At 38.6% G+C, this 12,497-nt stretch overlaps 3 protein-coding genes across 4 annotated transcripts in view; 1 reads left to right on the top strand and 2 right to left on the bottom strand.

Moving 5' to 3' along the window:
• Positions 1-675: 675 nt before the first annotated feature.
• Positions 676-3,612, bottom strand: LOC125267470. The gene has a single exon (XM_048189144.1). The coding sequence runs from the start codon at positions 3,553-3,555 to the stop codon at positions 2,272-2,274; it is 1,284 nt and encodes a 427-aa protein (XP_048045101.1). The 5' UTR covers positions 3,556-3,612; the 3' UTR covers positions 676-2,271.
• On the top strand, positions 3,599-9,188 carry ccnh (cyclin H). Of its 2 annotated transcripts, none has more exons than XR_007184675.1 (10): positions 3,599-4,287; positions 4,482-4,611; positions 4,745-4,867; positions 4,964-5,037; positions 5,125-5,335; positions 5,488-5,651; positions 5,737-5,807; positions 6,712-6,813; positions 8,837-8,900; positions 8,975-9,188. XR_007184675.1 is itself a non-coding variant. In XM_048189145.1 (10 exons), exons 2-10 carry the CDS (start codon positions 4,495-4,497, stop codon positions 9,005-9,007), a joined length of 969 nt encoding a protein of 322 aa, XP_048045102.1. In that variant the 5' UTR covers positions 3,599-4,287; positions 4,482-4,494; the 3' UTR covers positions 9,008-9,188. The 2 variants fall into 2 exon arrangements, 1 of the variants encoding a protein (XP_048045102.1); XM_048189145.1 differs by having other exon boundaries at positions 6,712-6,823.
• Positions 9,189-9,832: 644 nt separating this feature from the next.
• The window catches only part of rasa1a (RAS p21 protein activator (GTPase activating protein) 1a), a 58,635-nt gene continuing 55,970 nt past the window's right edge, over positions 9,833-12,497 (bottom strand). The window contains exon 25 of the mRNA XM_048189142.1: positions 9,833-10,818. Coding sequence (XP_048045099.1) covers positions 10,735-10,818 — 84 coding nt within the window. The 3' untranslated portion in view covers positions 9,833-10,734. The remainder of the gene's footprint in view (positions 10,819-12,497) is intronic.

Raw genomic sequence — 12,497 nt, 5'->3', positions numbered from 1 at the left:
ATAAAAATACTGATAATTATAAATGATAAAATGTCATTAACCAATATGATTCTGATATATTATGCATCCCTATTACATATCAAAAAATGTTTACAGAGTCTCTTACTTTAAGTATAGCAACAAATAAATGACAGTAAAAAAAAAGAATTGTCTATAAAAACAGGAGTTACATTATTCACGTCTAAAGTGGAAAAGTAATATGTACAACATTTTACAAAGGAGGTCCTAGATATTGCACTAGGTTGGGTGAGAAGTGCTATTGGGTACAAATTTACATAACTAAACAAATTTACATAATATCTTCCAACTTACTGCACTGAATGTAAGTGAGTTCTGGTTCGCTATAGAATCTGTGGTGACTTCGTTATGTTGATAAGTTAAGAAAGGCCACAGCAATGGATCGTCTAACTCTAAACGGATGTTCTTGTAACATGCATGAGCCATAATGTATAGCCTCTAGAAGACAATCATACAGATGGGTAACGTTGGCTGGCATTATGCAGGTAAACACCACGGAAGTGTTTTCAAGGGTTCTTTATTGCTGCATGCTCGCAACTATAAAGCATATTGTAATCTACTAAAGAAATAAGGAGTAGGGTCAATGCCACGATATTGCTCCTTCAAGATGATCGGAGACTTCTACACTTTCAATATGTGCATAACACATGCTTCAGCTTGAATACAACATAAGTTTATTAAAGCTCTACTGATTTGCTCAGAGCTCAACAGCGAGCCTCCACACAATAATCTTGCATATTTGGGTGATTCGGGGGACACAGTGACAGCTGTTCATCATGTCGACAGTATACAAGACATTTCTATCAATTTGCCATGGCCGGACATTGATTTATTCATAACCATCAGTATGTATCATTTGTAGAAATTACAGAGAGGAAATATTGACAGATAAATAAAGATAAACTGAGGAGAGTGTGGGACACATCTGATTTCAGTACAGACTGAAACAACAACACCCAAAGACATCAGCTGATAATAAAGTCATCTGCCAGAATATATTCACAATTTAAGGATAAAAGCTCTGACACCTTACTCATCTCCACCTGCATTACACACAAATGTCAAACTGTGAATTTCCTTGGCAACCCAAAGCCTGCATTTCTAGGCTGAAGGCAGTGCTGCTGATAGCAGAAATCAGATGCTGCATGACAAACAGATCATGCAAATGACCTCTGATGGATTCACAAGTAGGAATCTTATACGGCAGCAGAATGCTGTAACCATACCTGTGCTTTTCATTCCACCAGACCACCTGATAATGATAAAAACAATAAAATATAAACACTGATCAAGGGTCCGAGAAGCTGCCATTAAAAGACATATTTATATATTTGGTATCATCTTTGGTGTAGACAACAATACACTCATGATCCATCACTTCACCTATACGGCAGAGCTCGGATCTCATCAATAATGCAACGAAACATCATGTTTATGCAATTCACACAATGACAGAGCACTAGTACATGATAGTGATTGCAGTCACATACTGACAACATCACTACAAGCATACAACAGCCTATGCCCTCTCAAAAGCATGGGAGAAAAAAAAACAAACAAAGTTATTTAGTTTAAAACATATATATCAACTACAGCAGGAGACTAGAGTGTAAAAAGGCAATAAACACTCACCTTTTGATTCAGTTTTGTGCAGGCTCTTATCGCTTCATGGTAGCACAGCACACAGGAAAAATAACTCTAGTGCCATGGTGATATGCAAATTAATGGATCACGCTGAATACAAGGACATTTATTATTCATAAATTACTCATGTTTATGCAAATTAGGTTACACAGCCCTACTCATATAGGAGGTTGGTAATTTATTCTGTCTTGCTTTATAAGCTTCAGTAAAAAAAAAAAAAAAGCTAATATTTTGTCTGATTTACTGTTATTCATGTACAAAATGAGAAGAAGTCAGCAACATGGTATTTTATTAAAGCTTTTATGTAAAAAAAACAATATATATATCATTAAAACAAGGCTTAAAAATTCAAGCCAAAATCAAATGACAAATTAAAGACCTTAATAATGCAATACATATCAATGCTACAAAATAAAAGGTGGATTAAAATGAACACTTGATGGAACCACTTATCCCCCCCCAATATTGGGGAATGTGTTAAACACTTGGCGCCTCCATGTGGTCATCTGAGAGAGCGCGTTTGCGTAGCACCTGTCCCGTTATTACACTACACACTACTCTCTAAAAGTCAACTGTAGACTTCAATACAGATGCATTTAAACCAGGATTTTATGATCCCATGGTCAAAGATCTTCTCACAACAGTTTCAACCTCTTTTTCAAATTGATGAAGCAGTTTAAAGTCGCAGAATCCTCTGTACAGTAAGCCGGTCGCCAGTGTTTTCATAGCCTCCTTCATTTGCCACAGTGAGGGTACAGTGACAGAGTGTAAATCGCCATTGAGCTCAGCTGTGACCACTGCTGGATCGAGTTTTGGGACGTCCAGATCCGCTAGTGCTTGGCTTTCATAGTTAGATTGGCTCATGCTGGCTTGCATTACACGCTCGTGTTCGGACGCGCTTTCGTCATCAGTTTGGTCACTTGGTGTGTTTTCTGAAGGCTGGTCGACCAGCAACATCCCGCGTACGACTCTCTCCCGGATTTTAAAGCGGCTGAACCAGTCTCTGCTTGCCCGGAAGTTACGGAAACCCATTATCCTAGCCAACCGAGTCGCTTCTGAACGAATCATTAACTCGTTTACTGTAATGCCGTTCTCACGAGAGCGATCGATCCATCTCCAAAGCGCGCCTTCAATTTGTAGGATCTTTGTAGATGTAAAATCCATCCTTGGCACCACCGCCTTATTTTCATATGTGAGCTCTTCTGGTCGATTCTGGAACATCGCTCGTATTACTCCCTCTCGGGTTTTAAAGCGCGTGAACCAGTCTGTGTTCGCCCTGAAGTTACGGTGACCCACCGTCCTGGCCAACCGAGCCGCCTTTGAACGAATCATTGATTCATTTACGTGAATACCGTTCTCTCGGGAATAATCGATCCACCGCCACAGCGCAGCTTCGATTCGGTGCGTCGGTTTGGTTGTGAGGTCTTTCTTATGCTCTCTAACCCGCTCCGCCGCTGTATTACAAGATTTGGGCTCTTCTGGCGCGTCTTTTCGGTCAAACATCTGTCGTATTACTCCCTCCCGGGTTTTGAAGCGTGTCAACCACTCTGTGCTCGCCCTGAAATTGTGGAGACCCATTTCTTTAGCCACTTGAGTCGCTTTTTTACGAATTACCAAATCATTGACTGTAATACCGTTCTCGAGACAAGTATCGACCCACTTCCACAGTGCAGCTTCAACGCGAGGCGTCTTGCGAGATGGAAAGACAGTCCTGGGAAGTTTAGACTTGGCAGTTTTCATATTCCTTTTCCGGAGCCAGAAAGAAAGCAGAGATCCTGAGACGTTTAGCAGACGCGCAGCAGCGCTATGGGACATTGGAGGAAGTTGATCATATTTCTCCAATAGACGCTTTTTTTCCTGAATTGATCTACGGACATATTTCCTTGTGGCCATGTTTAGATGCTTTTGAAAAGCGATGGAGATTTGGACTCTGGAGGCGATTCTTTTAAGTCGGATGTTTTCAGTGAATCAGTTGAACCGGTTCGGTCAGAATGATTCTCAACACAATCTCAGTGCTTTTTATTTGTAAACTGCTGTTTGTCACTGCTCGGGTCAGTTTACAAATATACCGGGAATGTGTTTATGTCATGATTGTATGACAGTTTATCAACACGAATACGAATTATTCAGTGTTTATTGTAATTGTAAGCGTACCAATTCATGTGTTATCCAAATTCATTTCGTAAAAACGTAAGTCATGGAAAGAAACTAAGTATAACTTGAATAAACACCCTTGTTAATAAAACCTAATCAAAATACGTGATCATAAATGACTTTAATTGGTCATTTTAGAGGGTGTGATAAGCTGAGGCCATGAAGTATTGTTGTAATAATTGCTGAATTGTTTGTTTGATCCGATTCTTTGAAACAAACCGCTTAAAAGAACCGACTCGCTGAAATGAATCAGACTCGTGAGTGAGGAACACAATCGACATCATCCAAAGGCGCCTAAAGAGTGGCGTAAATGGCACGCGACGCGTTCTCGCGATGTTTGAAAACACGCATGTCTACTGTTGAAATCTTGGTTGAAACAAAGATCAGCTGAATCTTTTACAACCGTTTAATATTTGTACAACCATCCTTGATTTACTACACAGGCGGAACATCACCGTGTGCCCAAAAGGGGTGAGATTGAAATATACTTTTAATGAGATGTGAAAACATTGCCTCGGAAGTACAGTACATTAACTTAAATACTAGAAATTAGTAGTTATATGTGTATACTTGTCTGCTACCAACTGGGCTTATGCACGAGAGCTGCAGGATGTCAAACAACACGTATTTGCTGTGTAATTATATGTGTATTGTTCTATCCACAGGCTACTATTCAACATGTACCACAACAGCTCACAGAAGAAATTCTGGACTTATGATAAAGAGGAAACTTTAGATAAATTAAGACATGAAGCTAATCGGAAGTTCTGCTCAAAAGCCCTATCCAGTGCTAAGGTAAGTCACAATATGGAGTTCTTTATGTACTATATACTGTGTGTATATATATCCCACCACAATGCACAGTAAACCAATAATTTAGTGTTAACAGCATGAACCACAATCTCATTATATCTTCATCTGTTTTCAGCCTGGAATAAATGAATCCATGTTTCTTGATGGACGGGAAGAGAAAGTGCTTTTCAGACACTACGAGAAGAGATTGTTAGACTTCTGTGCCATGTTCAAGCCTGCGATGCCCAAATCTGTTGTGGTAATCAATATCAGTTTTATATCAGTTAAATATGGGATCATCTAGTTCTGTTGTTTCTAGTTCTGGCTTTTTGTTTAACCTGTATATATTTTTCAGGGAACAGCTTGTATGTATTTTCGAAGATTCTATTTGAACAACTCTTTAATGGAGTACCACCCTCGGACAATAATGTAAGTGTGTCGACAGAGTGGAATAAGTTATAATTTCGTAATTTTTTAGATTTTTGCATTTCTGACCTTCATGCTTTACCTTTGCAGGCTGACATGCGCGTATCTCTCCTGTAAAGTGGATGAGTTTAATGTGTCCAGCACTCAGTTTGTGGGGAACCTTCAGGACAGCCCAGCGGGACAGGAGAGGGCTCTAGAACAGATTCTGGAGTATGAGCTGCTCCTTATCCAGCAGCTAAATTTTCATCTGGTTGTTCACAATCCGTATCGGCCCTTGGAGGGTTTTCTGATTGACCTGAAGGTGAGTCTAAAGCCTGCTTGCAGGCAGTCCCACTCCAAAGGCACGCCATTGGCTGAGCTGCTCAAATGGCGCCAGAGATCATAGGCACTTCATTTTTAAAAGTTAAACAGATAATTAAAGTAAATTCGAGTGCATGGTTTCTGTATTCGCAGACCAGATACCCATTGTTAGAGAACCCAGAGATGCTGAGAAAAAGTGCCGAAGACTTTCTCAACAGAGCAGCAATGACAGATGCCGGACTCCTCTTCTCTCCGTCTCAGATCGCCCTCACCGCCATCCTCAACAGTGCTGCACGCGCTGGCCTGAAGATCGAGGCGTAGGTTTCTCCTTCAGAATTCTGAGATTCTAACAGTGGAGATGGCAAGGTGTAAAAAAAAAAAAATTTTCTTTGACATTTACAGATATTTAACTGAGTGCATGGGGCTTAAAGAGGATAAAGAGACCCTCTCTAAGATGTATGAGTCAATGAGACGTAAGTGTTTTTCCTTTCCCCCCCCTGTTAAAATGTCACTAGATAAGAGATGCATAACTCTGAACACTCTTACAAAACCTTCATAACATATTCAGCCAGTTAATCTGATAACCGATGGCCTGTAAATTCATCAAAGTTATTTTATGAGAGGTTTATTTTCTAAAGATCCATAGTGCTGTGAAATGCCATTCTAAAAACTTTATAGTCTCAACCAAACTCGGTTCTGGAGGGCCTCTGTCCTGCAGAGTTTAGCTCAAACTTGCCCCAACACACCTGCCTGGAAGTTTCTAGTATACCTAATTAGACCTTGATTAGCTAGTTTGATAGTTCAGGTGTGTTTAAAGGGTTAGTTCACCCAAAAATGAAAATTGTCATTAATTACTCACCCTCATGTCGTTCCAACCTGTAAACTCTGCAGGACAGTGGCCCTCCGGGACCACAGACCTCCAGTTTGGAGACCCCTGATTTAGACTATAACTTTATAGAATATAGAAGACCCATTCAAAGCCTTCCATACTGTAACCCTGTGTGGACTTAATGCACACTAGCACGCAAAAAATATCACTACTACTTTTATAACACCAAGTCAGCATATTAGAATGATTTCTGAAGGATCATGCGACACTGAAGACTGGAGTAATGATGCTGAAAATTCAGTTTTACCATCACAGGAATAAATTACATTTAAACTGGTGAGCAAGACTTTTCAAAAACATCAAAAAAAATCTTACCAACCCCAAACTTTACAATGGTAGTAGTGTGTATCATATCAGATGGTTTGCGTTGTGCATAATTGAAACTTTCGTCTTGGACAAAGCAGATACTTTTTGCTAGAAGCTTGTCATTATTTTGTACCTTGAATTATCAAGGATTATCAATTTGTTATTGTTTGTTTTCATTATAGGAATAACAAGTCTAGTTAAAGCATACGAGTTTCCCAAAGCTGAGGAAGTTGATGCCTGCAAACAGAAACTGGAAAGGATTCATGCTGAATTTGCTACAACTTGTGAGTATTTGTGGGAAAAATAAAATGACACAGTACTTAATAGTTTTAAGCAGATCAGTCAGTTTAAAAAGCACACAAAATTAATCATACTAAGTTTTATTCAGCCAGGTTAGTCACTTGGTGTTTTGTATCTAAGATGCAAAAGATTTTTTTTTTTTTTGAGTATAAAATAGAAAAATAAAAATACATGAACTACCTGAAATACAAAACAAACAAAAAAAGTAAATCTGCGTCATGCTTTTCATAGATTTGCTGGGTCACAAAATGCAGCTAAATGTACTGTAGAGAATCCCCTACATGAGCTGTAGATGAAAACAGGACATAAATACAGAGTAAGCTGTTTCGAGTCAGTGGTAGTGAACATACACCTCATACTAACATAAATGTAACAGGGTATTACCATGTTTTTAGGACACAGTACAATGGTTAAACCAGTTTTTTTTGGACATGCACCACCGTAATCTTTCATTACAGTGATGTAGTATGTCAGAGTACCATGGTATTAGCATCAGATATCACCGATGGTACCACCTCAGTACTTTCTTTTTAAGGGTCTCAGCGAGTACAGGACAATGCAACTACCTGTCCAACAAAAAGACATTGTAGAATCATCTAGATACGTTTTGCGGTTTTATATAATTCAGGGAATAATACTACACATCAAAAAACTGCCAAATTAACTCCTTAAGCAAGTCTGATAAACACAAACAGGCTGATATTTTAAAATAATACAGTTTGATAGTCAATAGGTCTTTCTTTTATCATATGAAATGAACCAGGAAGCCCATAATCCACTTGGCCCTTTCTGGGGAAAAGCTACAAAATGAATTTGAGCTGGAGTTTGTTGCTGTCGCTTCAGTGGAAGAACAGGGGGCAGGTTATTAAAAGTGGGCACATGCACCAACCTTGTGTAATCTATCCTCCAAAATTGAATCGGTCTCACTGATCTGCTCACGTATCACACACAAACACTGGTTTGGAGATAAAAGCCAGGATGCAGCATCTTGTCAAGCGAAGCGGCTCAGTAGGTAAGATAGGAATCAGTTGCTATCTTTAGGATCTAAGCCTACCTGCACCTGAAACCGCAGTCGAAAACAGGAAGAGGTTGTGCGGCAGAATTGAGTGTAGAGACGGTTTTTAAGGCTTGCACCATAAGTGCATCTTGCTTCCCTGATGGTCAAAAGCAATGCAGTGCCGAAGTTCTTGCTTGCTACAGATACCAGTCTAGCACTCGCGGCTCCCAAACCGCTTACGCCAGCACTATGAATCGAAGTCGGACAGATCCACGTTGATTTTGCAGAAGTCTCCAAGAGGGGTTTAGTCAACAAGCATTTCCGATTTACACTCAATTTTGGTTATTCTCTTGGAGCGTTCATGATTTTCAGTATTGGAAGATCCAAGATATACTTTTCGATGGATATAACCTCCTAACCATCTGTTTGATGGCTTGTCTGTGAATTCAAGTTTTGAATCAGTAGGTTTGAGAGATTGGCAGTGTGTTGCCTATCTAGAGTCAGAGCAAAACTTGGTTCGCGCATCCATCTTCTTCCTTTGCATCTTGCAACAAGTCTTGCTGTCTTTGCTACCAATCTTTTCTTTTAGAGGATCTGGATAGTGGTGGCTACAGCCATAAAGGTACATTCAGTTCTGCAAAATAAAGACAAAATTAGGCATGGTGACCTTTCAGGATTATGCAAGTCTTGAGCGATTTTTATAGTGAGCCATAAGAAATTTCAAGCACTTTCAGAAGGCCGTGGCATTGTGATGCCTATATGTTATGGATAAGCTTGTTTGTCACCTGTGTGCACTTTTCTGTTGACGCTACAGTTAAACAACAAATTGACACGGACAAAAGCTACGTATGATCTATGACTACACATTTATGAGCTACAGTGATGCACTAGTTTGCATGCTTAGATGTGTGTGAGAGTGATGAGTCTCCAAAGACAGTCACTAAATGAATGCAGTCTTCGGATGATAACAGCGTATGGTTCTGATGCTTTCCTCTGTCCATGTCCTTCAGGAAAAGAAAACATGGATATGAAGATGACGATCACGTTGTGAAAAGGCAGATGGTTGCTGAGGAAGTAAGTTTAGATTTGTTCCTCAAATGCATGTCTTCAGGCTGCCACTTGAAGCTTATGGGTTTTCTGTTTTGCAGGAATGGACTGATGAAGATTTGGATGCATTGTGACGATGGAATTTTTAAATCAGCAACATCCCCATCATTTCATGAACGGGTTGAGCGATTCCATTTGACACTTGTCATCACTAACAGAGGACACATTTCTCAAACTAGAATGTAAATATTTCAGTAAAATGTCATGCAAGTCTTTTACTTCTGTTAAAATAAAATATTTTTTTTATTCCCATAATTGGTGGTGGTGGTTTTTTGAGAAATACTTTTATTCAATTAATTAAAAGTGACAGTAAAGACTTTCATATTGTTACCAGAAAATCTTTCAAATAAGTGCTGCTTGTTTGACATTTTGTTCATCAAAGAATACCAAAAAAATTTCACGGTTTCCACCAAAATATTAAGCAGCACAACTGTTTTCAACATTTCTTCTTGTTATTGTTTCTTGAGCACCAAAACAGGATATTAGAATGATTTCTGGAGTAATGATGCTGAATAAATTACATTTTAAAATTGAAATCAGTGATTATAGTAAGTGGTAATGTTTAATATTACTTTTCTATACTGTATTTCTGATCAAATAAATGCAGCCTTGGTGAGCATTAAAGATTTACTTCAAAAATATATTTTTTGAATGGTAGTGTACTATTAGTTAAAATTCACTTAAGATTTGCTTGCAATGGTCTTTTAGCCTTTAAATAGTCATTTAGCAGATGTCTTACAGTACACTTATTACAGTGACAGTCTCCTTAAAGAAAACTGATGTAAAAGGGGCGTTCTGGGTTCAAGTTATGCTCAATTGACATCACAGATGCTGTCGATAACCATAATAATGGTTCTTTATTTGAAATCAAGAACCGAAAACGTAGACAAACACTAGAATATTTTTAGAGCACAACAGCTTTATTTTCAAAAGCTGCTTTCATGAGCTGATCTGAGACATAAGCCAGTCAGTACTTTAGAAAACATGTTTAATAAGTGCATGCATTCCTGATACAATCTTTACTGATGTAAACATTTTTTTTTTTTTACCATGAACTTTTCTCCTGAGAACGTGTCTGGCTTTGAATTTGTCTCAGGGAAGACTGAACCAATCAAACACAAGTACAATATGGAAAACAAATCAGGTTACCTCAAATTATATACTCATGATTCCAGCAAGAGAATTTATTGTTCTGATATAAAATAATCATACTCTCTGAGGATGATAAAAAGAAAAACAAAATCCAGTCTACAGCACAATTCGAACTAAACGGAACAGGAAAAAGAACAAAGAACACTAGTCTGAGCACATTTTGCATATTCATAGCCATGTAAATCAGTAACAAATTACAGTATAAAAATCATTTTAGCTCATAATCCAGTTATAGAGAAGAATCGTTGCAGCCTTGTGTCAGTTCAGTTTCAGATCAAGCAGATGAAAAGAAACACTTTGGCAACCTGTATTCAAAAACATTATTCTGTGGACTAAATGGGTCGCCGGTTGGTCGACCAGTCTGTTAAATTGATATGTACCCAAGATACTGCGAGCAGTCAAACCGAACGATTTGGGCGTGTGATTATAAAGTCATTGGTGTCGGACTTCGGGAGTCCGGCCGTTTTGTTTTGCAGCTGTATTTTGCATAGTTCTCGTGGCACAGACAATGAGGAGCGAGGAAAAGGGATGATGGAAGATATGGGAAGGGTGGGAACTGACATGGGGATGAGGGTGGAGCATGCTGGGGTCCCATTGGCTACTCCAGGAAGACGGAGACAAACTGACAGACAAAATGACCGAGGTGGAACTACCTGTTGCTGTTGGACATGGCATAGTGCACCTGTTTCTGCTGGAGGAGCTCAGTGATGGCCAGCAGCTTTTTCAACACGTGCTGTGAAGAAGAGAAAGACAATGGGGAACAATAGCATTATAATTTTCACCTGCTGGGTTTGGCACAGGGAACACTTAAGACATTCTTGTGATGTTGAGTCATTTTTTGACCGTCTGGTGGCCTTTTTTATTAATGTTTGCACCAACAACTGTGTTTTGCACAGAAAGAACATTTTTCAAAGTTGACTTAAAACACATCAGTGCTTGAAATGGGCCGGTACGCACCGGTATGCAGTACCACCACTTCCGACATGTTGCGTGCACGGAAGTCCACCACGCCCTCCCTTTTCAGGAATGTGTTTTCAGCTGAGCATTGGGAGTACCGGCACTTTTATTGTTCCAATTCAGATACTACGCCACATATATGTTTCTCAACCAGGGGACCTCAGTAAACTTCCAAGGGAGCCTCAAGATGACTTCAATCATGTACACTGATTGGCTTCATCACTCTGTCTCCTCTCTACCAATAAGCTGGTGTGTGGTGGGCGTACTGGCGCAATATGGCTGCCGTCGCATCATCCAGGTGGATGCTGCACATTGGTGGTGGTTGAGGAGATTCCCCCTTCAATATATGTAAAGCGCTTTGAGTACCCAGAAAAGCGCTATATAAATGTAAGGAATTATTATTATTATTATTATTCAAATTATTTAAAATAAGACAAAGAAACAGGGCTGGAAAACCTGGATATGTATAAGATAGCCTAATTTTAAAATGGATTTCTAGACTTGATAAAGTTATTTCTTATTTATTTACTTTACTTACTTATTTGCTTACCTTGAATAAAAGGTATGCCAAGCTCTAAAATATTTTAGAAATGATGAAGTGCCACACACATTTTAGGCCGTCTCTGCTTGGGTCAATAAAGAACTGGTTGTTTGAATAAGTACAGTGTTTTCTTTACTCAAGAAATACTATATATAAAGGCTAATGTTTTATGTATTTGAGGAGCAGAGAAGAGCGTCTTAGTCTAGAATTTGTCGTCGAGTCATAGCCAATACTGTCTTAAACAGCTGGTGCCTATCACTTCATCTTTTATAACTTGAGATTTCGGCCAAATGATGGAAAAAACTGAGCGCCCACATAGCCACAATAACATTTAAAACTAAATGCTGAAAACATGATGCGATGTACTGCCTCAGATGCAATATTCACAGGTCAAAAAACGCATAACACCATTTGAGCTTGATTTTGGTAAAATAATAATATAATGACACATGCACGTGTCCTTCCATATATAAAGCCACAATATCAACTTTAACAGCACAGTGTAATAAAAAAAATGTGTTTTTTCCATTTCCTGAAAAGTAGTGTTTTTGGAGATATGACAATGTTGAAAAAAAAGTGTTTGTAAAATAATCATATTTTATTAATTATTGTTAAATAATCACAAATGTTCTTAATATTTATTTTTTATTTATATAATAAATATTATATAAAGCTACATGTAAATATTATAAAATATTTGCATGACCAAGAAGTTGTGCTGACTGATTATGATGCTGATTTTGTGAACTGAATGCACAATATGATCACATGGCTCTTTGGAATACTTGATTCTGACTGGCCAAACAAATATGTTTGTATAATGACCTCTAAACTACATATTTGAAGGTTTTCCCTGGTAACCTATTTTCTCCATAGCTGTGCTAATTTCACATATCTCAAAACAGCCTCTTTCA

Source organism: Megalobrama amblycephala, linkage group LG4, assembly GCF_018812025.1.
Source record: "Megalobrama amblycephala isolate DHTTF-2021 linkage group LG4, ASM1881202v1, whole genome shotgun sequence".
Taxonomy (NCBI): Eukaryota; Metazoa; Chordata; class Actinopteri; order Cypriniformes; family Xenocyprididae; genus Megalobrama; species Megalobrama amblycephala.
Note: the sequence above shows the minus strand (reverse complement) of the source record. Positions and strands in the feature narration are given on the sequence as shown.

Bases quoted from the DNA above. Each gene is read 5' to 3' on its own strand.
- ccnh (XM_048189145.1), top strand. From the start codon at position 4,495: ATGTACCACAACAGCTCACAGAAGAAATTCTGGACTTATGATAAAGAG. The intron at 4,612-4,744 runs GTAAGTCACAAT...ATCTGTTTTCAG, and splicing joins AAGCCCTATCCAGTGCTAAG to CCTGGAATAAATGAATCCAT. The intron at 6,824-8,836 runs GTGGGAAAAATA...CATGTCCTTCAG, and splicing joins GCTACAACTTGTGAGTATTT to GAAAAGAAAACATGGATATG.
- LOC125267470 (XM_048189144.1), bottom strand. From the start codon at position 3,555: ATGGCCACAAGGAAATATGTCCGTAGATCAATTCAGGAAAAAAAGCGT.